The sequence below is a fragment of the Sciurus vulgaris genome (genome assembly GCF_902686455.1).
Source record: "Sciurus vulgaris genome assembly, chromosome: 5".
NCBI lineage: Eukaryota > Metazoa > Chordata > Mammalia > Rodentia > Sciuridae > Sciurus > Sciurus vulgaris.
Window position 1 is genome coordinate 153,471,647 of NC_136465.1, and position 27,322 is coordinate 153,498,968.

The window sequence follows — 27,322 nt, forward strand, 5'->3', positions numbered from 1 at the left end:
ATACACTAGAAATGTTACACAAGTAATTGCCTTGACATTAAGTGGTAGTTATGTTATTCTACAAAACGCAGTTTCATGTCCAGCAGACAGATGATTAGTACCAGCATTTTAAGCAGGAATTATCTGACAACATGGTTATGGTGAATGGAAATCCAGACTTAGAGATTTAGTCATACAATCAAATGTAAGTCATACATTTAACTTAGACAAATTTGGAGCATATATAAACTTTCCTGAGCTACAACTCATCTGTTTTAATCATGTTACCTTAATTTTCCACTTTTTCTTCCTATAAAAAGTAAACAAATTTCTTATCAATACCTTCTGTGAATGAGCAATTTTAACTTCTCCTTGGAGTGCTTCAATTTGCCTTTTCTTTTGTTCAGTTGATTGCTTTAGTTCATTTATGTTCCCCTGAAGCTGTTTCTCTTCTTCTTCCTTTTGTCTTAATGTATTTTGGGCCTGTATGACTTCTCCCTTAATAGAACTGAGTTCCAACTTCAACTGATGAGAAGTCTAAAAGAAAATGAAATATTTGGCATTCATTTATTCATTTGAAAGACATATACTGAGTTCTTACTACATGTTGTGCACTCCTTTAGGAAGAAACTACTGAGCCTGTTCAACAAGAATAACTAGTACTTAACAAAAGAGAACTATCCCTGCCTTCATGCTGCTTTTACAACTAATACTTTTCGCTTAGATGGCATGTAAGATTAATTTTCTTTAATCCTATCTTCTTTTTAGATTATAATTATATAAGGTAGAGTTGAAAATGAACTAATTCGTATGCTCTTGTATCACAGAGAATAGGAAAGTCAATATCAGAGTCTAGATTGCTGGAATATCTATTCACTTCCAAGAATATGCTCAAATGTTATTGAGCCTATTTGCCACAATTAATCAGAAAGATTAGCTCTATATGAACAATGATAAAACTAAGTATCTCTTTAGCAATTATTTCAGTATCTATCCAACGAAATGAAATTAAACTGTACAATAATTATTTGGAGACCTGGGGCATATTTTGCTACTATTTTGTTTTTATAATCTACTAGGTTGTTTCTGTTCAAAATTAGATAGCATGTAGAAGTCATCCTGAGGATCCTGTGCAGTCAATTGAGCTATTACTATTTTTCATTTTCCAAAGTTATATTTTCATGTTTCACACATACTTTTTTTTTAATGTCATAAAACCTTTAATCAGTGAAAGAATGTCTTCAGGGGGAAATTCATCTGCTTTTCTTTTGCCTTCCATTTTATAAATGGAAGACATATATACCAGTGAACATTTTCATTTACTTAGCCTTTAAGCTTAAAAGTGCAATTGAGATTTATTCATAATAATCAGATAATTTTCCACTATGTGACTGCATCCAAAGGACAATCTTTTGCAACCTATAACATGATCGTGAATACACATCACTTCAAGGCAGCTTCTGTTTGACTAACCTTTGTGTTAATGCCACAAGTTGTTTACAAAAACAGTAGACAAATAATTTGTTAGCTGCACTACTTTTCTCTGCTTCAAAAACAAAATCCTTGGTTGATATATTTGTTAGATTTTGAATTTGGGGAGGACCTAAACTGTATTAAAATAACTTGTCTGATTCTTTATAAAGAGAATTGCAGTCTGAGACAAATCAAAATTAGAAATTTCCCATCCCTCATATGCTGTTGGGGACAGTGAATGGATTCCTCAACTGAGTCAGTTTCAGCACTCAAATTTCCTTATGTGTAGCTACTATGAAAGACAGATGAATATTTTATGAACACTCTTCTACTTGAGAAGAAACAGAATGCCACACAATGGTACCAGTAACTAATATATCTTGAAAACATCCTGTTTTAGATTTTTATTGAATAAATGTAAATGAATCAAACATACTTTTTTAAGAACTAGGAAATACCTTTGGGCATTTAGCCATATTCAAAGTTACTTTTGAAAAAGTTTCAGTGCTATGTATAGATGCCCCAGTTTATCTCCAGTGTAGAGCCTAATATTTTTGTTCAAAACAGAAGTAAGTATAACAATAGGAATGCTTATATAGTGTTAACCAATAATAAAACATTAGCTAATATATGAACATTTACTTTTTAAAATCATCATTCTCAGTACTTCAAATACATTATTTCCTTTTTAAAATTTTTTATTTGTTCTAATTATACATGACAGTAGGATGCATTTGGACACATCATACACAGATGGAGTATAACTTCTCATTCTTCTGCTTGTACATGATGTAGAGTTACATAGGCCATATAATCATATATGCACATAGGGTAATGTCTGATTCATTTTACTGTCATTCCTACCCCTATATCCCCTTCTCTCTCTCCCCTGCCCTTCATCTAATCCAAAGTACCTCTGGTCTCCAGTCCCCCATCCCCAATTCTTGATTATTGTGAATTAGCATCCACATATCAGAGAAAACATTCGGCCTTTGGTCCTTTAGGATTGACTTATTTCACTTAATATAATATTCTCCAGTTCCATCCATTTACCATAACCCATTTATTTCTAACAATAACTTCGTGACATAGATTTTATTATATTTAGCCCCCACTTTATCGCTAAGGAAATGGAGTATTTTTCTAAGTTGTCAAACATAAAAAAAGGTCATAGCTAATAAATGACATTGCCAGGATATAAATTTGGAAAATTTTGATTCACAGCTTATAAGCTAAACCACTATTACTTTGTCACTTACATGGCTAGTAACTTATAATACAAATATCTTCTATCCATCAAAAACCAGAATACAATAACATCACACATTTGTCAGGACCACAAATCAACATTATCAAATCAGATTTTCTAGAAAGCTGCAAGTCTAGACTCCAGCTGCCAAGAGGTATGTCTTTGGAGAGTAATAACTATACTTTATACCCATTTGCTTGAGTTTTTAGCTAGAGAACAACAAAAGCATTAACCATAGAAATAAATATCTCTTGATGATTACATAATCATTATCAAATATATTAATATGAATTTTCATGAAATAAATGCCCCCTCAAAAAATCATTCTATGGAAAGCCTATTAAGATTTTTTTCAGCCATAATAATATTTCTTAACCTAGATTATCTAACTATAACTATCATTAATTGACCCAATTTTCTACTTTTATTAACTATATTCCTTTATTTTAGTCTTTTATTTTAAACTAGCTTAAATATTTTCAGTGGTACATAGGACACAAATATTAATTTTAAAATTAAATGTAATTGCATGACCCATTACATTTCAAAGAAATAAACCTTCCTTTTACCTAAGTATCCAGGTGGAAATATTTTTTAAATATAAAAGCCTTATTATACTCTATATATTTGTGCTACAGAAGAAAGAAAATCTTACCTCCTTCTCCTTTTCAAGTGACTTTTTCAGTTCATTTTGTTCCTTTAGTGTGCTTTCTGTTTGTACTTGAAGTTGATGCTTTAATTCTTTGCAAGTGTTTTCCTAAAAAGGGGGAAACTATATTACACAGAAAATATTTGTAATCACCTTAAAAAGTCTGTTTTATAAGCTTAGTAAGATACATACAAGAACATAAACTAAAATCATGGAATAGGCTTATCCATTTCCATGATAAAAACAGGTAAATAAAATAGTAAAGGGGAAGAAACATCAACATGCTAAGAGTTTCTATCATCAATTAATAGTTACAATAAAATAAGTTACATAACATTTTAGAACATTTTAGAACACTTTGGAAATCACATTTTACATTGCTTATAATTAGTCTATTTTTAAAGTAAAACAATGGGTTTTAAGAAAATGGAAACAAGAAATTTTTAAAGTAAAGTGTTAAATAAATTAAGAAATAATCACATAGGGCTGGGGGGTATAGTCAACAGTAAATTAAGCAAAAAAAAAAGTACATTTAAAATAAGATATCAATTTTACCTAAGGAAGTAAATGTAAACAACTAACCAAATCTAATATGGCAGCTTTTCCTTTCTGATTCTCCTTTTCAAATTCACTTTTGGAGTTTTTCAACGTATCAGAAACTTTTGATAATTTCTCTTTTGCAGCAGAAAGCTCTGTCATTAGAGTTTCTTTCTCCATCTTCACTTCTTTCAGTTCTGTTACTGCTGTTTGAATTCTGTCATTCAATTCCTTGTGCTGCATCTTTGCATCTTGATTTAACTTTTCAATTTCTTGTTTCAGGATCATTTTTTCCTCTTCTTTCATGGTAAGCACTTGCTTAATATTTTCAAGGGCTTCAGATTTTTTCTGTAAATCCAATTTTGTACTGGATACACTGGACATTTAAGAAATACTTTTAAAAAATAATGCATAATTTACCCTTGAAGTTTAATCATAAATAATTACTGAGCTTTAAAATTTTCTTGTACATAGTTCATTAGTAAAAATAATTTAATTTCATAAAATCACACAACTGAAAAATGCCTTAAAACATCTGACCAAAACATTTAGCAGATGTAGATTTTCCTTAAATAAGTAAATTGTAAAATCAAAACCCTTTAAGCCTCCTGACCTAATCCAGTCTTGTCTACCACAATAGATCCTCAAAACAAATTGTATATTGCAGACCTTACAGGGTCTACCACAACCAGAAAAGTTTTCCATGTACCCTAAAGCACCTAATTCAGTGTGTCAGTTCCTCAGCACATAGGAAAATTTGCTTCTTTCCTTGAAAACATGAAACACATGATGTGTTTGGTCTTAAACATCAAAATATTTAACATTATTGCAGAGAAAAAAAAATATTTTATTTCAAAAATAGATTTTGAAATAATCTATTTAATCTATTTTAAATAAACGATTTCTTTAACCATAACCTGGTTGATTACATGAGTGATTTGTTATCATTTATCCTCTAATATAGCATTTTTGTACCAGAATGAATAGATGAAGATATAATTTTAAGAAAGTTAAACTACAGCCTTTCACTATTTTCAAAAAAGACATGAAATCATGCATATTACACAGTAAAAAAACACCATTAAAAATCAACCATTTTTAAAGTCAAAACTAGATGCAAAACAAAATTTCTAAAAAGTATACTCTTTCCCATGTAATCAGTATAAATTTATAACTAGCATAAATTCAGTAATATGCTAACGTAAGGTTGTTTAAAGACATACTAGTCACACATTTCAAGTTGAGAATCAATATAATAACAGAACTGTATTTGTATCTTGAAATCTTCCAACTTTTAGTGTCAGAAACATGATTTTACTCTATTAAAAAAAAAAAAAAAAGAAAAGAAAAAAAGCCAAAAACATGCTGAAAGTTAGCAGGTTCATAGGACACAATAGTTCCCTGACAGTTCCTTGACATTTAAAGGTCTAAACAGATAAGGCATTTAACTCTTATTATACGATTAAACACATTATGTCTTACCATCCCATATATGACATCAATAAAAGATTAAGTGGAGCAATTTTATAGTGGCCCTTTAAAATTTTATAGGATTTTATAACTGGCCTATACATGAAACAACGGGACATGATGGATTAAACGTAGTTCAATTCTCCATAAGGGGATGGGAGCGTTGCTCAGAGGTAGTATGCCAGCTTGATCCATAGCACCAAAACAACTTCTAAAAACAACCCTAAAATTAGGACTAGCTACATTTACTTACTATGCCATATAACTTTCCCCAAAATAATTAGAAAAAAAGGTGAAAAAGGTGGTCCCAAAAAAGATGAAACAGAAATAAAACTTGTTTATTAAAAATAAGTAGTAACTGAACTTATACATAAACAAATCCACAATCATAGTCAGAAATTTTAACATGCCTTACTCAAAAATTGATAGAACAGCCACAGGAAGGAAAAACTGTCAAGGATAGAAAAGAACAACATTACCAACTACCTCATTTCATTGCTATTTATAAAACACTGTACCCAACAACACAGAGTACACTTATGTGCACACAGAAAATTATCTAAGATAAGTCATACATTGGGCCATGCATTTTGAAAGTTTAAATTTTAACCAAGCATATTTTCTGCAACAATGGAATTAGAAATCAATAACAATAACATATCTAGAAAAGCTCCAAATAACAACAAAAGTTCCAAACATTTGGAAAATAAGCAATGTATCAAAGAAGAAATAAAGAAATTAGAAAATACGTAATACTTCAGAGTAATAAAAATACATTGTAAGATGAGTGTTGGCACTAATTAGAAAAAAATTTTAAATAAGTTAATTAAAAAAAAAAAAAAAAAAAAAAAGATGAATGTTGGAGGAAAGGATTAAGTGCCCAAATATAGGTTGGCCCCGGGAAAGTGGAACTTGGTGGCTAAGCCCTGTGCTCATTGGTGGGGTTTGGTCAAACCCCAGATATGTTTACATGAAATAAGAGCAGAAAGGACCCAAATTTCCTTTCCTGTGTAGTAATCTAGAAATACAAGACCCCAGAGGAGGAATATTTGCATGAAATACAGAGGTGATAAAGATCTTAGTCTTAAAGGTTTTCCTACCTTGATATGATGTGGGAACCTATGAGTGATTTCTGAAATATGAGATTAGGACAAAGAACAAAATAGGAACAGAAAGATTAATGGGCCTGCTGGAACCTTGAGGAAGAACAGAAGAATCAACTCAGAGGCGATCTTCATGGACTAATGAGCAGATATTCTCCCCAGATACCCAGGTACCGGAAACTACAGTGAGAGGAATGCCACTTAAGGCAAAACACACCTGTAGATCATTCAGTTCCAATGATCAGAACCTGATTTACCAGGTATAAGAACAAAAAATGTTTCTTTCCTACTACATCTTCAAAACAAGGATGAATTCCTTGAAAGTGTGAACCAACTTAATCATCAACTCTGATGGGTTTGTTTCACCTCCCTGAAAGACATTTTTCCCAGGCTCTTTGTCTCCACTTTTACTTTTGGAAAGATCAACAGTCCTCAAACATTTGATACCATTCAAGTTCATCAACTCAGACAGACTGGCCTATTTGGAGTTTAAATACAAATTCTACTTAAATGTGACCAGTCACTAGTTCTCAGACTCAACTGTCCCCCCTTTAAAAGAATGTGTTTTTGAAATATTTAAGTCATAAAAAGCACAAAGAATTACACACAAACATTGTGTGCTCATCACCCAGTTTAAGAAATACAACACTGCCAGTAGAATTGCCAGCCTTGTGTATTCATTCTCAGTAACTTCCCTTGTAAAAATAAATCCCTTAAGGGATGCAGAAGAGATCATTATATGAAATTGGGACATAGAGAAAAAGAAGAGCAAGGGAGTCAGACTTCCCTCTGCTTTTTAGTGTGAGCTCCGGAGTAAATTAAGTAGCCTTCTGGGCTTCAGTTTCCTAAATCATAAAAAGGGTGATGGTGTCTACTTTACAGGACTGTCATCAGGATCAACTGAGAAAAATATATGTGAAACAACCCAGTACTAGGCTTTCAAAAAGATCAAATGTTCTGTGTGGATTTCTTTATACTGTTTTCACAAGTATTCTTGAGGGGCCTCTTCCTATTTCTACAACTCCTATTTATTTTTCACTATCTTATATGTAGAGAAGTGTCTTAGGACTCAGCCATGCCCTGGGCACACAGGAAACTTGAGTTCTCTGCTTGCAATCAGGCAGGGTCAGGAGACAAGTTCTTGCTCATGAGCAGGAAGGAAAATGAGTATCATTTCTAGGTCAAAACATTTGATTTTCATTGCAATACTCTGTTCCTTGTGTTCAACCACAGAGACCATGAGACAGCAATAAGAAGGAAGAAGAGGGGCACTAAATTGCTTGCATGCATGAAGGGTGGTAGCCTTGGAAAGTAAACCCACCTGCCGTGGACTAATATGATCAGAAATAAGTCCCTGTTGCTTAAGCCTTGGAGATACTTGGGTTTTCTTTTCTGCAGCATAACCCAACTTATCTCATGCACAGTTCCTTCTTGAAGTCTTTTCTGATACTTGGAGTCAAAATATCAAAGTTATACTTCTAGTTCTGCTTCTCATTAAAATTTGGCCTGGTCAGGTGTCCTCATCTATAAAGTTGAAATAAAATCTACCTTGTTTTCATTTCAGAGCTGATATGAGTTCAAATGAGACCATATGTGAAGATGCTTCATAAAACAGAAGTACCCAACAGATGAAAGGAATTGTGTATTTTAGCTAGTAGAGTTATCTGTTATTGGCACAGCAACCACAATGCTCAGGTTTCCTGAAATGCATTTAAATATTGTATTCAAGTGTCCTTATAAGCAAATAAAATAAGTACAAAATATAATTTTTTAAATGTGACCAGTCACAAGCCCTCCTATGAAAACATTCAAATGAATGGAGCAGGAATGATTTTTATTCATCAAAAGTCTGGTGAGTGATGTGTCCACTGAACATCTCATGGCATGACCAAAATCAACATTAACTTCAAGGAATGACAAGCTGAGCAAGAGATTAACTCTACTTTGAGAGTGAAGGAATGATGCCACAACTCTGCACTTTTATGGCTATATGGAATGTTCCCAGAACCACATACTCACTTCTGCCACCAGAAAGAGCTGAAATTTCATAACACAATTGTTATAGGTCCTAATATATTCTAAACTAATTTCCCCTTATACTTGTTACTGCCATAAGCCCACTGACCACATTAGTGCAAATTATAAAGAAGACATCATTCAAGATAATTTATTCCATGTTAAAAAACTGTCATACTGATTTTATTAGAATAAGACATGTAACTTCCAACTGCAGAAATCTGACATCAAACATTGAGAAATAAAAAGGTAGTGAGGAGCTGAGAAAAAGAAACAGACACTACAGGGGCTGGGGATATAGCTCAGTTGGTAGAGTGCTTGTCTCGCAAGCACAAGGCCCTGGGTTCAAATCCCCAGCACTGTAAAAACAAATAAACAAACAAAAAAACAGACACTACAAAATGGGAATAGCCACAGGAAACTTTCATATTAAAACACTATTTTTTACAAAAAGGGAAAACACTTTGCCCTTGCCTGCAAAAGTAATATGAGGTCAATGGGCAAGCACTGCCAAAACTGGTGCAAATTGTACACTCCACCCTGGCCCCACCTCTAGTCCAGCCCTTAGCAACGATCTCTCTATAAATAACAACACCCATAGCAAGGGGTTGCTGTCTCCTCTCCAGCTGGCCCTCATTGTCCCTTAAATGTGTATCTTTGCTTTACACCCAAAGCTGCTCACTCTTGAGATAGCTCACATTCTCTCTTGAATGTGTCTCTACTTTCCAAAATAAACCTTTGGGTCTCAAAAAAGCTGTGGGGAGGGGGCAAACTAAACCGAAAGTAAGTCAAAGGAAAACGTAATAGAGGAGAAATAAATGAAACAAAAAATTAATGGATAAAAATAAAATCATGGGCTAGGGTTGTGGCTCAATGGTAGAGTACATGCCTAGCATATGTGAAGCACTGGGTTCAATTTTCAGCACCACATAAAAATGAATAAATAAAATAAAGATACTGTGTCCATCTACAAAAATAAATAAATAAATAAATAAAATCATTTATATCTAATAATTCTGATGATATATCTACTAAAGATCTCATGGCATGATCAAAATCAACATTAACATGAAGGAAGGACAGCTTTTTTATACAAGTCTGTTAAAACTGATAAATCTCTAAGTTCATCAAGAAACAAGAGGGAAACTACTATTAAGAACAAAAATGGGACATTATCATACATCCTACAGACATTAAAAGTAGAATATTATGTCAATAAATTTGAAGATCAAATAAAAGGGGCAAATTCTTAGAAAGATGCAAATAACCAAAAAAACTCAAGAAAAATAAATTTAAAAATCAGAATAGCCTTCTATCCATTAAATAAATTGAATCCCCCGTTTCACACCCAGTTGGGTGAATTAATTGGCAAATTCCACCAAACATTCATGAAGTAAATAGTACCTATCTCAAATAATACTTTCAGAAAGTTGGGGAGGAAGAAATACATCTCAATTCCTTTTTATGATCAGTGTAACTATAATACCAAAATGTGACAATGATATTAAAAAAAAAATTACATTTCATGAGAGCATGAAAAATACTTAACAAAGTACACTTGTCTTTCATTATCCATTGAAATTGTTTTCAGGCCCCAATAATAAATAAAATCTGCAGATGCTCAAGTTCTTTATATGTAAAGTGGTGTAGTATTTTCATATAACCTACACACATCCTCCTGTACACTTTAAATTACCTCTAGATGACTTAAAATATTTAATATCATATAAAGGTTATGGAAATAGTTGTGCTACATTGCTTAGGGAATAATGACAAGGTGGAAACAGTCTGTACATATTCAGCTCAGACACAATTTCTTTCTCTGAATATTTTCAATCCTCAGTTGAATATACAGAAGTGGAACCTACAGAATTAGGAACCAACTGAATTATCAACTAGAAAACAAAATACAGAAAAGATAATACAGCATGGTCAAGTGGAATTTATTCCAGAAAAACAAGATTGGTTTATATGAGAAAATCAATTCACTAAACAGATAAAGAAGAAACACTATATAATCATATCAATAGATGCAGAAAAAGTTCATAAAATGCAGGCATAATTTAAGAAAAATTTAAACAAAACTAGATATAGTAAGCAATGTTGTTGATAAAAGGAATCTATGGAATACCAACAGCTAACCTCAAACTTGGTGAAACACTACTGCATAAGATTGTTAACAGTGCAAAAATATCTCTTATTACAATTTACATTCAAAATTTTACTGGAAGTTCCATCCAACAACAAATCAAGAAAAAGACCTTATTTTAAACAAAAACAAAAACAAAACCTACACACTGGGAAGGAAGAAGTAAAACTGTCTCTATTCACAGGTAACAAGATTTTTCTACTTTAAAAAAAAAATTACACAAATGGTATGCCTTTACTTCATGTACAAACAGAAACAGCATGTATCCCATTTGTTTACAATAAAAATAAATTTAAAAAAAATAATAAGTAAAATTAAAAAAAAAAAAAAAAAAAGAGTTAGCCACCCCCACCAAAAAAAAAAAATCTCTCCTGGTGTGGTGGAGCAGGCCTGTAATCTCAGTGGCTTGGGAGGCTAAGGCAGTAGAACAGCAAGTTCAAACAAAGCCAGCCTCAGCAGCTTAGTGAGGCCCTAAGCAACTTAGCAAGACCCTGTCTCTAAATAAAATATAAAAAGGGCTGGGAATGTGGCTCAGAACTTAAGCACCCTGGGCAAAATTCCCAGTAGCAAAACAACAACAACCAAAAAAAAAAAAAAAAAACTCAAAAATTCTACAAAATAATGATTAAAACGATAAGATAAACTTGACAAGGTTAAGGGGTAAAAAGTTAGTCAATAAAAAAAAATGTATTTTATAGTAGTCATAAGCAAGTGTGAAACTAAATTTTTAAAAATTAATTTCATTTAAAATAACATTGAAGGGCTGGGGAGATAGCTCAGTCGGTAGACTGCTTTCCTTGCAAGCACAAGGCCCTGGGTTCGATCCCCAGCACCGCAAAAAAAATAAATAAATAAAATAAAATAAAATAACATTGAAAAACATATAATAGTAATAAATTTAACAAAAGATGCCCAAGATCCATTTTTTAAAAACAACAACATGCTACCAAGAGAAATTAAAGATCTAAGTAGATAAATATATACCATCTTGGTGAATTAGAATACTCAGTATAGTTAAAATGTCAATTCTCCCCAATTGAATTATAACTGAATTATAGTTTCAGTGCAATTCCAATCAAAATCCAACAACTTTATATAAAGAAATGGATGAGTTAATATGAAAATTTATATGGAAAACAATGAGCTTAGAAAAATCAAGACAATCTTTAAAAGGAATATAGATGGATGACTGATATAATACTTACCATAAAACTAAAAAAAACAAGATCATCAACATTGGATGGTACCATTGGTGTCAATATACATAGAGACACACAGATTAGCAGATCAGCAGAAAAGAATAAAGGCCACAAATATAAGGTAAACTGCTTTTGACAAAGATGTCAAGTCACTTAATGGGGGGAAAGTTGTTTGTTTTTTTCTTCAACAAATGGTATTGGAATAATTTAATAATACATGGGGAAAAAAGTTATCCTGGATCTCTCACTCAGACCTTCACACAAAAATAAATTCAAGATAGAGCCCTGACTGAAATATAAAGACAAAAACTATAAAACTTCTAAAAAACAAACAAAAAAACTAAAACAATTTTTCATAAATTCTAGGGATAAGCAAAGGTTTCTTAGAACACAAAATATAAAAAATAAAAGAAAAAACAAGAAATTGAATTTAACAAAAATTTTATATTTATATTCATTGAAAGACACCATTAAAAAAAAAAAAAGAACTAAAGATAAGCCACGGACTGGGGAAAAATGCTTTATTATATATCTGTCTATCAAAGGATTGGCATTTCAAATATACAAGTAACTCCAAGGAAAGAAGTTAGAGAAGGGGCACCAAAAAACAATTCTAGTTTTCTATAGCACAGTAGGGTAACTACTGGTTATGATGAGAAACATATATTTCAAAATAACTGGAAAATATGAAAGCTTCCAACACATAGAAATGTTTAACATTTGAGGACATGGAACATGGAAGGGCTTAAGTACTCTGATCTTTTCATCACACATTGTATGCATGTATGGAATTATAATGTACCTCATAAAGATGTACAACTATTCGGTCTCAATAAAAATAATAATAAAAAAGAATTCTAAGAAGTCAGTAATAAAAAAAAACTCTAATAGAAATATTTAAAGAGTCAAAAGAATTTAACAGACTCATGTGAGCAAAAACATTTGAAAGGTTTTTAAGAGCCTCATGAGAGAAACACAAGCCTGTAATCCCAGAGGCTGGGAGGCAGAGGCAAGATGATCACAAGTTCAAAGCTAGCTTCAGCAACTAAGAGAGGCCCTAAGCAACTTAGCAAGACCCTGTCTCAAAATAAAAAATAAAATAAAATAGGACACAGAGACAAACCCAAATAAATAGTTTTCTCATACTAGACAAAGGTGTCAGAAACATACAATGGAGAAAAGATATCCTGTTCAACAAATGGTGCTGGGAAAATTGGAAATCCATATGCAGCAAAATGAAACTAAACCCCTATATCTCACCCTGCACAAAAGTCAACTCAAAATGGATCAAGGACCTCGGAATCAGACCAGAGACCCTGCACCTTACAGAAGAAAAAGTAGGTCCAAATCTTCATCATGTTGGCCTAGGATCATACTTCCTTAATATGACTCCCAAAACACAAGAAATAAGAGAAGGAATTAATAATTGGGATAGATTCAAACTAAAAAGTTTTTTCTCAGCAAAGAATACTATCAGCAATGTGAAGAGAGAGCCTACAGAGTAGGAGAAAATCTTTGCCACACATACTTCAAATAGAGCACTAATCTCCAGGATCTATAAAAAACTCAAAAAACTTTATACTAAGAATACAAATAACCCAATCAACAAATGGGCTAAGGAAATGAGCAGACGCTTCACAGAAGAAGATCTACAAGCAATCAACAAACATATGAAAAAATGTTCAACCTCTCTAGTAATAAAAGAAATGCAAATCAAAACTACCCTAAGATTTCATCCTCACCCCAATTAGAATGTCAGTTATCAAGAATACAAGCAACAATAGGTGTTGGCAAGGATGTGGGGGAAAAGGTACAATCATATACTGCTGGTGGGTATGCAAATTAGTGCAGCCACTCTGGAAAGCAGTATGGAGATTCTGTAGAAAACTTGGAATGGAACCACCATTTGACCCAGCTATCCCACTCCTTGGCCTATACCCCAAGGACTTAAAATCAGCATACTACAGTGATGCAGCCACATCAATGTTCTTAGCTGCTCAATTCACAATAGATTGTGGAACCAACCTAGATGCCCTTCAATTGATGAATGCATAAAGAAACTATGGTATATGTACACAATGGAATATTACTCAGCCATAAAGAATAAAATTATGGCATTTGCAAGCAAATGGATGAAGTTGGAGAATATCATGCTAAGTGAGATAAGCCAATCCCAAAAAACCAAAGGCCAAAAGATCTCTCTGATAAGCGGATGGTGATACATAATGGGGTGTGGGAGGGAGGCAAGAACAGAGGAAGGATGGATAGTGAGGAAAGAGGGGTGGGAGGGGTAGGGGGAAGGGAAAAAAAATAAAAAAAAAAAGGACAGTAAAATTAAAAATAAAGTAAAATAAAATAAAATAAAAAGGGTTGGCAATATGGCTCAGTGATTAAGCACCCCTGTTTTCAATCCCTGGTGTATACATACACACACACACACACACACACACACACACACACATATAAAACCCACAATGAAAGACCATTTCACACTCAACAGATGCCCAAAATTAAGAGAACCGATAACATAACACCAAATACCAGTAAGGATATGAAGCAACTGCAACATTTCCAGTAGGAGTATGAAATGGGACAACCACTTTGCAAAAAGTTCTGGCAATTTTATCTATTTTTAAACACACTTTCCCCACCGTAACCCAGCAGTTTCACAGAAAAATACTTTTATGAGAATATTCACAGCATCTTTCTTCATAACAGCTAAAACCTAGAAACAACCCCAAAATACCTGTTAGCAAGAAAATAAATTATAGTAGGTTCAGTGGAATAACAGTAATAAATAAAAAGAATGAATTCATTCGACTACATAGATGAATTTTAAAAAGCAGAACACTACGTGGAAAAGAGCTAGTCACAAAAAGAATAAATCATGATTATACTTAGACAAAGTTCAAAAACAAAATCTATACAGACTAAAATAGAACTGTGATTTTCCACAGGGAAAAGGGAAGGTATTGACTAGGACATATGAAGAAACTTCAGGAGTGATAAAAGTTTCATATAGGGGAGGGAGAGTTGAAGGAAGCATGGTTACACAGAGTATACACTTATTAAAACTCAAATTGTATACATAAAATCTGTGTATTTAACTGTGTGTACATTTACCTCAATAATAAAATTTAAAAGATGTGGATGGATTCTGGTGTTTCCTTTATGCTCAATAACATAGACAATTTGCCAAAATGCATCACAAAGCTAAAAGAAAATAATTTATTATAAGAAATTATACAAGGGCTGGGGATATGGCTCATTTGGTAGAGTGCTTTGCCTTGCAAGCCCAAGACCCTTAGGTTCAATCCCCAGCACTGCAAAAAGAAAAGAAAAGATCCAATCCTTAACTTGACACAGTACTTGAAAGCATAAGCCTGAGTGCTCTTGGGTGATACACATAAATATCCCTAAACTTTAAACTTTGATATTAATATATCCAAACTGGTAAGAACTCAAAACAATTGCTCAATAGAAATAGGTACCATATTATCATTGAAAAGAGACTATCTGGCCCAAATTTTATAAAATTAAGTTTTCAGTCCTTTCTTAGTGACATTAACTCTAACCACATTATGATGGTTTCGTTTTTCTTTCATATTGACATCAATATGTTACAAAACCAACACAGAATAAACATTTAAGGATGATGATAGCAAAATTGAAATCTTAAGGAAATTTTAATATTTAATCTATAATCTCTTCCTTAATTTATAAATGAGGGGGTTTAGCTTACATTTCTTTCTCTGCTTCAAGTTGTTTACTCAATTCTGTGGTTCTAAGCTCTAAATCTTTATTCAGCTGTCTTTGCTGTTGAAGATCCTGCAAAGCTTGCTCCTTGCTTGCTTTTACATCAAGAGTATCAGCTTCTAGTTTCTATGGAAGAAATAAAGTAGTCACTCTAAAGTTGATAATTATCAATCTATTATTAAAATACTGTAACATTTTTGCTTATATTCAAATTGGTATTGACATAACACACAAAAATGTTACAATAAACACATTCTAAAACCATTACTGAGTAAGGGGTTTATTTATTTTATGATCTTTCACAGGACCTAGCATACACTTTATACATAATAAACATTTACTGTGTACTTTTAAAATCAATCCGGAAAAAGAGAATAAACTTAAAACATTTATTACTAGACTAAAAGAAGTTAATGTAAATTGAAAAATATTAAGTAACAGGTCACTCGTGTACCTACTTAAAGTACATTATCTTTATATTCAGTTAAAAACACTGAAGTAATTATAAGATTTAAAATTAAAATGGAGTTATCCTATAGGCCTTCTCATTAACACCCATTGACCTTAAATATAAAGACAATTTAGTTCCTGATTTTGCTTCATTATCTCTTGGTTTAGACATTATTGTTCTTCAGAATGTAGTATGCATTTTTACAAATTTGCAAACTCAAATGCTAAACACAAGTTTAAATATCTATAAGCAATGTGTTTTCTTGCACAGTCATAATGATTTTGCAAACAAATATTTTATAAAATGGTACCTATGGCTCTTAATCAACACCTATATTGAAAATATTCACAAAAGATTTTTAGTGTTACAAATTAATTCCACAGCAATGTTCATATGAAACATATAGAATACCTCTTAAAGTAATAACAAAATGTTAAAGAGCTGATGATCACAACAGAATTCTCATTCTAAATAACTACTATTTTTAAAAGGTACCCAACATAGAATTCTTATTAGATACTTTTCAGTGAAATAGTATTTCCATTCTTTTCAATCATAATCTGAAGTGATTTGTCATTACTACTATCATTGGTTGTAAAGAAAAGAAAAAGAAAAAAAGAACCCATAAACAGAATTATAAACATCATTTCCTCATTGAAAACACACACACACACACACACACACACACACACATCCCCATATCTTGTGATTCTGTAATCACATATACATTTCACCTTATTATGGAAATGTAAGTTATATATATATATATTTATACACACATATATACACATACATACATACACCCACTCACAGAGTAACTTAAGAAAATTTTGTTTAACACCTAATAGTTCTAATTTAAAGGACAAAAGACTCAGATCAAATCCCTCTTTGATATATCCAATGACTTCTTCTCTTAGTAAAGCAACTCCTTCACTTGGAATTGTGTTAAAGATTCAGTTTATCATGTATGGCTTAAATGTATTATTAGATTAGAAGCAAAATCCAAAGGTTAAATATGTAAAGCTTAAAAATGAAAAAGTTAAAAAAAGAAAAAAGTCTACCATGTCTGAAATATTATATTGGAATAGAAAGGAAGATGGAAAAATGAAGGTATAAAAGATACTTTACAACAACAAAAATTTGATAAATTTCTTGTAATTATAAAATGAATCCCTGGTTGGTCATTTCTTGGAAATAGTTAATACTTTATAAGGAAATCAGTATATATGTTAACTGTTACTTATAAAAGTCATCCATTAATAAAGGAATTAAAAATAAAGATGGATATACATTTATGAATATGTCAAAATGAACCCCACTATTATATATTACTATAATGCACTAATAAAAATAAAAATACACATCAAAAAACAAAAAATAAAAATAAAGATGGAATCCAAAATTGAAACAGTTAAAAATTATAATTTTTTGAAATTATATACCATAACTTCACCTTTCTTAAATAAAAATCTTTGATTCCATGTAGATATCAGATTCCAAAGCTACTGAGTAGAAAATACAACTAAACTCAACTTCTTGTATACAAACCTTAATCTGACCTTCTAGCTCTTCAATTTTTTGTTCTAAAGAGAGGTGTTTCTCTTTATATTCTTTAAGATGGCTTTCCAGCTGAATGCAATGTTCTTGCTTATCTTGTAACTTTATAGTGACCTGATCCAACTGAGAGGTGATCTTATTCAGTTCCTACAGAGAAGCACAATTGATGAAAATTTTGGTAAGGTTTACTATATTGTAGTGCCCAGATATTCAAAGTGAAATAGAAAACTAATTTTATTAAGAAAAATCTGGAGTCAGACCCCAAATAATGATTTGTCAGAAGCTCTCTTTCTCCACCAATATAAAGGACCTGAAATGGAGTTTGATAGAGTGAGATACTTTGTATGTATAACAGTTAAATAATATTGTTGTTTGATTGTGGTTCTGGGGATCCAAAACAGGGCCTCTTGCATGCTAGGCAAGCATTCTACCACTGAGTTATACGTCCAGTCCAGTGAAATAACCTTTTAATGTTCTTGTAGAAAGTTATTCTAGGAGCTAAAACCTACATCATAATACTAAGGAGGCTAATAATAAAGTCAATTTTATATTACAATTAAACATTTTAAAATATTCCAAATACTATTTTAAAATATATTTTGAAAATATTACAGTGGTTACATCTATTATACTACAATTCATTTGAAATACCCAGTGGCACAGAGAACAAACAAAAATTACTAATAAGTCTATTACCCATGGATAATCACTACTGATGTTTTGATAACTTTCTTTCCAGTCTTTTCTGTATGCTAATTTATATTTTTTGTGTATTTTTAAAATAAAAATAGGATCTTACTTTACATACTATTTTATTTCAGCCTCATTTGTCTTTACAAAACAAGGCATTATAAAACTTCAATATTGTTTTCTAAAATACTGTACTCAACTGCATGAATTTTCATTTTATTGATACAATTTACTGCTTAGTCAAACCTCTTGCAATTAAATTCTTAGATTGCTATTAAATTCTCTCCATATTAACAAAGATGCAAATAGAATCTTTAAATCTATGATTATTCCCTTAGAATGAAAAAGTGATCTAAAGAATATGAAAAATTCTAATGTTCTTGAAATATATTGCCAAATAGCTCCTTCTCACCCAACCCACCCAAAAGGTTGAACTAATGTATTCCACCACCAGCAATGTACTAAAGTGATTTGTTCTTCCACCATCTTTCATCCTTCTACTAGTAATACATACTTTTCCTCTATACAGGTAAATGTATTCCATTATTGTTTCAATTTGTACCTGACTCTTAATAAACTTGAATATTTCCTAATAAAATTTTGAAGATACACAAATTAAGAAGGCCTTAATTGAAATGCTTCAGACCATTACTGTTTCATATTTCAGATTTTTATTTTAGAATATCTGCATAGACTTTTACAGGTTGAGCACCACTAATCGGAAATCCAAAATTCTAAATATTCCAAAATTCATCAAGTCAGTGCTCAATAAATTTTGGATTTTATAGCATTTGGGACTCAGAGTTTTGTATTAACAATGCTAAGCCTGTATTTTCTTGTAGGCTCATTTATTTCTTATGTAAAAAGTGTTTTAAATAATTAGGATATTAACCCTTCAGACATATTCCATAAATTTTTTTTTTGCTATTTGCTTTAGAATTTTGTTAATATTTTCACAGATAAATTTTAAGCTTTTATGTGGTTATTCTTATATTTTGCCACTTTATTTTCTGACTCTGACCTCATCATTAGAAAACATTCCAGATGTATGAAGAAATACTGTAAGTAAAAAGCAAGTTGCAGAACAACATACATTCTCTGATTCCTTGTTCATTAAGAAAAATTTCTGTGTGTACACATATGTAAATAATTAAATACACATACATTTTCAATGCTTATAGAAGTCTGAAAGGATACATATCAAATTTAATAGCAAACATTCCGTCTAAGGAGATAAAAAGAAATTGGAGTAAACTGGCAAATAAATAAAACTGTTTTATCTTGCTTTTTAAATTTGTTATACTTCTGAATTAAAAAAAAAAAAAAAAAGTACCAGGAACCAGTATCACTTCCTGAGTAGCAAGTAAATTCTAAAAACTTGTACCTGATAAAAGGTGAGAATATCTAACTAGTACTTTGACCCTAAAATAGAAATTTCTGTTATATCAAAAGTATGAGAAAAGTACTTCTATATTCCATCCAGCCCTCAGTCCCTCTTACCCCTGAGAAAAAGAGGAGCTTTTAAGTGAACTGGAATACATAGCCCTCTTTTCCTATTTCTCAGAGGTAAGAACATCTGGGTCATGGCCTTGTATAACTACTAAAAACAAATGTGGAGGTCTATCCTCTGTCCTAATCATTGGTGCTTGATGGGTTGAGGCAACAATTCAGTAATTAGGAGTAAATGTTTCCACTCCAAATCAAGGCCTAGGCCAGGGAAGAAATGCAATACAATATTAGGAAACCCAAGTACATCTGCACACCAGTTGAGTTTTATCAAAAGCAAAGATATATAGATATCTATCTATATATCTATAGATAGATATCTCCATCTATCTGTCTCCTGTATCTACTCTCAAATGGGTCAGAACTCCAAGAAGGAGTAAAGGAGGATAAACAATTATAAGATAATATAAAATTGGGTATCATTTTATATAAATTTTCAATAAATTTATCTACCAAAGCATTAGATTATAATATGAAATTGCATCAGGTTCCTTACCTGCTGTTTATCTTGTAATGCATTCTGAGCTGTGTCCAAATGATTCTGAAGATCAGCTCTTTGGGCAGTTTTTGCTGCTTCTGCTGATAGTAGTAATTCAGTTTTGGCTTTAATCTGTAACAAAATTTACAAATTATTTTATCCTATATTTAGTTGTTGATTTTCCCTTGCTTGAATGCACATTGGTTTTTCACTAAGCTATTTAAAAATTAAGCCCTTTGGTTAAAGAGAAAAATAAGGATTTAGATATTTAAAAATATGCCTGAAAAAATCCTCAAAATAGGAATGGTAGGGGAGAAAACTCTTAATAAACGTTTGAAGAAACAATGGGAAAATGTTCCTATATGACCCCAAAACACTAAAGTACCCTTTTGGTGAGAAAGAAAGGGTATACTTTTTTCCTGAGAAAGGACATTGCAGTTTTTTAAGTGAATCTAAGTCTACCACTGTTAACAACAAACTAAATAACTATGCTTTAAAAAAAAAAAAAAAAAAAAGATGGCTTCAAAGAAAATTTTTCCAGAATCCAAGGACACAAAACACCTAGACAAACCACAACTACATTTGAAATTCACTATTACCCAATAACTTCTCACCTAAAGGGTTTTATTTTTGATGCTCATAAAAATGTCAAAAAATTACATATTAAAAGTCAACGTTTTCAACAATAAGCTTTAAATAAAATCAAGCAAAAAGCACACAAAATATAAGCACCTATTCAGAACCAAAACATTTTGAGAAAAGGGTAAAACATGGGAGGACAATAAATATAAGAAAGGATCAATAAACATAAGAAATCTAAAATACACTGTAGGAATAATTTTAAGTTAACAGGAAAAATGTTTTCTCAATAGCTAAATACTTAGCTTTCACAGAAACAATGGTTTTATATATATATATATATATATATATATATATATATATACACACACATTGAATTAAAAGTGAAAACTAAAAAGATCTACATTTTAAACAATAGGAAGCAAATCTGATGAATGCATGTCACTGACTATAAAGAGCTTATTTTTTCAGAAGCAGCTTCATTTACACATGACATTCTATCTGAGGAACCAAAAAGTTATAAAATATTTTAATGCAAAATAATTGCCCATGATATTTTAATATAGTATGCTTCAACTAATATGAAATATTTTCCAAAATTATGGGACACATAAAGAAGAATCAGGGGAGATTAATAGTTTTACTGGTTTATGTTATTTCATAAATACTTTGATGGGGAAATACAAGGCCCTTCATATAGCCTGCCCCTCTGCAATCAATATTTAGAATGGAGAAAGAAATTCATCTTATTTCATATGCCATGATTTACTCATTAAGCAAAACTTCTGGAACAACAGAATTAAAATACTAAAGGTAATACATATAGGTGCTCTTTTTCTTAAATCAAATCTTTACATAAAATTTTTTAAATGAAAATAAAAAATACATATAACATAGAGATCTTATGGTAAAATAGCAAACTAATTTGAACTTCCAAAGCAAATAAGACTTGATTAAAAAAAAAAATCAAAAAGCTAAATGATTTAGTAATTTTCAGAAGTGTAGTTTGCTAAAAGGGGCAGGGGAGCAACAGGGAGAGACAAGAAGAAAGAGAAAACATGTCCAAACAGAAAAGTTCAATACATTTTCTAGATTTTTAAATGTCATTTCTATTCCAAATATTTTTCTAATAATATGTGAAGCCAAAGGAGAGAAAGAATCCAAAACATTTGACAGCCTAAAATTTGTGCACTATTCATACAAGTTCATTAAACAGCATAATTCCATACTACCTGTATGTCAAGCTGGGAGACCTTCTCCTTGCTTTCATTTAATTGGCTATTTAATTCATTGACACTGGTTTCTAGAGAAAGGACACGGTCCTGTGCAGCTCTAAGATGTGCCTTCTGCTCTTGTACCTGGTCATGTAAATTTTCCTGGGCTTGTTTATGACTTTCCGACTGATTCTTTAGCTTCTCTGTTAGTTGAGTTACCTATTATAGAAGCAAGATTCTAATTATGAAGTTCACGAATGATATAACAAAAACTAAGAAGCCCAAATTTAAACACTATGACAATATTAAACCTATACAATGTTATCTCAAAGTTTTTAAGGTAAAACTTCTCAGATCTTTCCAAAAATACTTGACCTTGATATCTCAAATCATAAGAAGTAATATCAAAGACATATTTTTAAACCATCTCTATTCAGTTATAACTTATATGCAATAAAATTCATCTAATTTAAGTTGATAATGTGAGATTTGATAAATGTATACTCTTCTTTAACCATCACCATAATCAAGACAGAGAATATACTATCCTAAAATATTCCTCATGCCCCTCTGTAATCATTTCCAACTACCATCTCTGGCCCTGGACAATCATTGTTTAACAAAGTAACAAGAGTTCCTTATATATGCTGGCTATTTGTAAACTGTTATTTTCTCCCACTCTGAGTCTTGGCTTTTATTTTCAAAATGATATCTTTCAAAGAACAACAATTTTTTTAATTTATATGAAATTTTTCATGTACCTTGCTTTGAATTTATTGAGTTTTTGAATCTTTGGATTTATACTTTCAAATTTTAAAATTTTTCAGCCATTATTTCTACAGCTATATTTCTCCCCTCCCCATCTTTCTGCGACTCATTGTATTAAGCCAGCCTACTTAACGATACTATCACATGGATTAAGGCTCTCTTCACACCAACTCCTGATAGCCATTTTGTTTGTTTGTTTCTTTGTTTCATTTTGCATGGTTTCAATTGCCTTGTCTTCAAGTTCACGTACATTATTTTCTATTTGCTTAATCTATCCAATGATATTTTTATTTAAGGTATTTTAAGATTTTGCTCTCTAGAAGTTCATTTGGTTATTCCTTAATATTTCCACTTCCATCTCCAATCTCCATTATTATAGTTTTCCCTTTATACTCATAAGCATATTTTAAAAGGCGTTTTAAAGTACTAATCTGATGAGTTTATCAACTTTTATTTTAGGGTTTGTTTCCATTAGATGATTTTTCTCTGGTTATTTTTTTTTTTTGCTTATTCATATTTCTAGTAAATTTTTTTGTTATTTGTCATGATCAGTCAGGATTCTGTTGCATTCTTTCAAAGAATGCTGAGTTTTGTTCCAGGAAGTAGTTAATGCACCTGTGGCTCATTTGGGCCTTTTCAAGGCTGGTTTTCACATTTTGTTAGGTCAGATGTACAGCAGCTTTTACTCTAGGACTACTTTAGCCTTACTCCTCTCCTAAGGTGTGACATTTCTGGTGTGGATTTCCCACTCTTTATGTCTTTCTTCTCTGACTACTGGCACTTAAACAAATGCAGCCCTGTGTGAGCTCTGGTAATTTTCCAGCCTGTAGCTCCCTGATATTGCTCATTGTCTGGCCTTGTAGAATCTCACCTTCTAATACAAAACTTAGCATTCCATCAAAGCCTCCAGGGGATCCCCAGAGGTTCCAGAGCTTTTTCTCTGCCTTAACCTCTCTGAACTTCAGTCTCTCAATTTATATCAATCTTTCACTCCTCAGTTCAGTGAGATCATTGTGTTTTCCTTAGACTCTCCCAACCTTCACCATGGTCTGGAAAAATGTCTCTGGGTCAAAAACTTCACCTCCCTGATTTCTCTTCTCAGAGAAGAAAGGGATCACTGAAAGCAATGACTTTATACATGATTTCCCATTTTTCTAGGTGGCAGAAGGGCTAACTATGCATTACTAACTCCCCAGAAGTAAGTCAATTTATTTTATTTTTTTAAAAAAAGCATGACTTTGTTGATCATATTTGTATGATGAGCAAAGTCAAATTGCAGATAACTAAAAAATAAGCTAAACAATTTTTCATAAAAACTAACCAAAGAAGTTCCTTATAAGAATTCTTCAAAACTAATTTGGAAATCTGGGGGGTAATCTATATTATATTCTAATTCCAAAATTAGAAAAGTGATATGACCTACTGACACTTTGTTCTTAGTATGTTCTTATTTAGATAATAATAATTCTCTAGGTTCCTAAATAATTCTTCCCCAAAAAAAGCAACTGTCAATTATTTTCAGTTTGAATATGTATTAATTTAAATTTTATGTTTCTCTTTAACTACATATGAATATTGTGACAACAAGGCAACTTATCAAAATTATTAGCTATATATTGTCCAAAGACTTATATTATCCAAATATAAGTAACTGTTAAATCTGAATAGTAACACCCAGTAACAACTAGTACTTGATTAGTACATATAACTCATGAATACATTTTGTTTTTCATTCCTTTTTCTAAACAACACAAAATGCTATAAGGCAAGTGTGCACTATTAATAACATCACCACTTTTCCAATAAGCTAACAAGGTTAAATGATTTACCTATAGTTAACAGTTTAATAAGTTACATCCTAGAACATTAACTGAGGATTTCCTATGTCAAATCATGTTAACTAACTTCACTATAGTAGTAACCAACCTCTAGGGTAAATGAAATGCTGTGTCAAAAATACAAAGGGTTTTAGGCTGGGGATATAGCTCAGTTGGTAGAGTGCTTGCCTTGCAAGCATAAGGCCCTGGGTTCAATCCCCAGCACCGCAAAAAAAAAAAAAAAAAAAAAAAAAAAAAAAAAAAAACAAAGGGTTTTAAACATAGAAAAGAGTCAGAATGATGAGTCATTGAAACAAAGCATTTAATGAGCTTTAGAGAGAGGAAAGTAAATCTGAGAAGTAAAATATATTTTACAAGCTTACTTGCTCCTGTAACATATGGTTTTTTTCTTGCAACTGGTTAAGAACAGCAGTCTCTCCTTCACCAGCCTGAATTTTTGCATAAAGATCTTCTCTTTCCTTTTCTAGTAATGAAATATTTTCTTTACTCTTCTGTAATAAGGCTTCAAGGTTCTGTATCTTTTGGTCCTTATCACCAATCTGACGTAGTACTTGTTCCAAATCATTCTGTAAAGAATTGAAAACTAGTGTTTTAAGGATAAAGAATTCAAAAAGTTATTCCTTAAACAAAGAATGATTGATAACAAATTCTATCAAACTATTAGTCTTATTTTTTAAACTAAGTATGACATATTAACATGGCAAATTTAATTAATTAAATATACTTAACAGTATAAATCTATATTATTGATAACAAACTAGAATTTAACCAAAAAAAATCTTTACTTAACCACCTTCTTTTCATAGTCTCTTACCTCACCTTAAATCACTCTCTCACCCATTTCAGACGTATGGGACTCATTATTCTTGATCACACCAGGTGCACTGCCACCTCAGAGTCTTGCACTAACAGTCCTCCTGCCTGAAATGCTTCCCTCACAGAAACACTCCCTATCATTCAAATGTTTGCTCAAATGGCACCTTCTCAATCAGGCCTACCCTGACCAATACAGTTAAAATTGTAGCCTTTCCCAGTACTTTGTATTCTGGCTATTTTTCTCTTTCCATTGGACTTATCTTTAACACACTAAATAACTGACATATTTTTCATGTTTACCTGCCTCCCTCCACCCCCATCATTTGAATATATGCTGCACAAAGATGAGAATTTTGTTCTGCTTTATTCACTGAAATACATCTAAGATATCTGACACATGGATTCTAATTTTAAAAAATAATTACACTTTAACACACATACCCAGGCTCATTTCAATAACTCAATAGGACTCTTATTTTACTTTAACAAGAATTTTAATGTTTCACAGAGCATAATTCAACAGCCCATATCCAGAATAATATCTACTTTCTCAAGCTATTTGACACCATGGCCTTTGCCTCTGCCTCAATCCTTTTACGAGAGCCAGAGAGCCTCTACCCAGAACAAGGCACTAATCATCCCCTATGAACCTTCTAGTAACCCAAACCACCTTGCTGAGGAAAAGTCAGCCACCCCCTGGGACCCTCAATGATTTGTGCCAATATTAAAATATCTGAAGGTCAATCACTTTCAAACATGCTTCTCATCCCTCTAAGCTTTAATCGTGAAATGATGAAAGGCAATCTAACCTCTTTGCTCTCAGCTTTTGTTCCTGCCACCAATTACCCCTCTCTCCACATTCTATTAATTTTCTGGAATGACAGTTCCAGGCAAAGTTTTCTTCCAGAACAGTCACTCTGTTTTCACATCTTAATTGAAATTTGGTTCTCCTTTTACAGATTCCAACTCCCCCTTGCCTTCTCTAGTCAGGGAGACTTACTTCAAGGGGCACACACACAGAGGAGGCTGAGCATCCCCTGCTGCTTCACTGTTATTACTCACTCCCTCACGTAAAAGTTGTGTAATGCTTTAGAAAGAGTGCCGTTCTCACTTATCTACTTTCTACTCTTTACTGCTATCATCTATAAATCCCTACCTCATTCACTGAAGACTTGAGACCTGATTTAGTTTTTCTCTCAATCCCAATTTCTGCCAATTTCCTGGGAAATACAAAATACATACAGAATTAAGAGCATAGCCTCAACATGCATATCATCTTAATTCCTGGACCTAACTCATTTTTACATTGTAATTACTCATATATAGGATCTTGTGATAACCTGAAATTATTCCAGCTTAAAAATTCCAACTATCTTATCCTGTAACTACAACTTCCTGTCTTCCAATTTCATGACACTCTCATATTCCATGTCAGAGACCTCATCTCCTCCTCACTTGCTCACTATACGCCAATCTTTTCTTCCTAAACCTCATACAAGGACATGAACTAACTTGATTCTAACATTCCCCATTTCCTTTTACCTCATAATTTCCAAGGTAGCCACTCCTGCAAAAGCTAATCTACAGCAATACTGCAATCTGTTTTTTCTACTTCTATACTTCTAAGTACTGTTAGAATAAAAGCACAAACTTCCATTTTTCCAGGTTTGGGTCATTACAAATTTCTAGATTCCACCCTCCACAATATACTCACAAGCATCTTTTCAACCCTTTCATTTGAATAAGGTCCTCACCCTCAAACATTTTCCTCAATAACTATTTAAAAGCTTCAATATTCTTTCCAAGTTCTCAGTTTGCAGTATGCCAGTCAGCTACTGCTATCTC

The 27,322-nt window shown here is 32.0% G+C and overlaps 1 protein-coding gene across 2 annotated transcripts in view; it reads right to left on the reverse strand.

The window, feature by feature from the left end:
- EEA1 (early endosome antigen 1) overlaps positions 1–27,322 on the reverse strand; it is a 127,941-nt gene that overhangs the window by 17,578 nt on the left and 83,041 nt on the right. For both annotated transcript variants that reach the window (XM_079142821.1, XM_079142822.1), the window contains 8 exons: positions 25,024–25,227; positions 22,074–22,274; positions 20,281–20,394; positions 17,580–17,735; positions 15,567–15,706; positions 3,933–4,263; positions 3,357–3,458; positions 322–516 (listed from right to left, as the gene is read on the reverse strand). In XM_079142821.1, the coding sequence (XP_078998947.1) occupies positions 322–516; positions 3,357–3,458; positions 3,933–4,263; positions 15,567–15,706; positions 17,580–17,735; positions 20,281–20,394; positions 22,074–22,274; positions 25,024–25,227 (1,443 nt within the window). The remainder of the gene's footprint in view (positions 1–321; positions 517–3,356; positions 3,459–3,932; positions 4,264–15,566; positions 15,707–17,579; positions 17,736–20,280; positions 20,395–22,073; positions 22,275–25,023; positions 25,228–27,322) is intronic.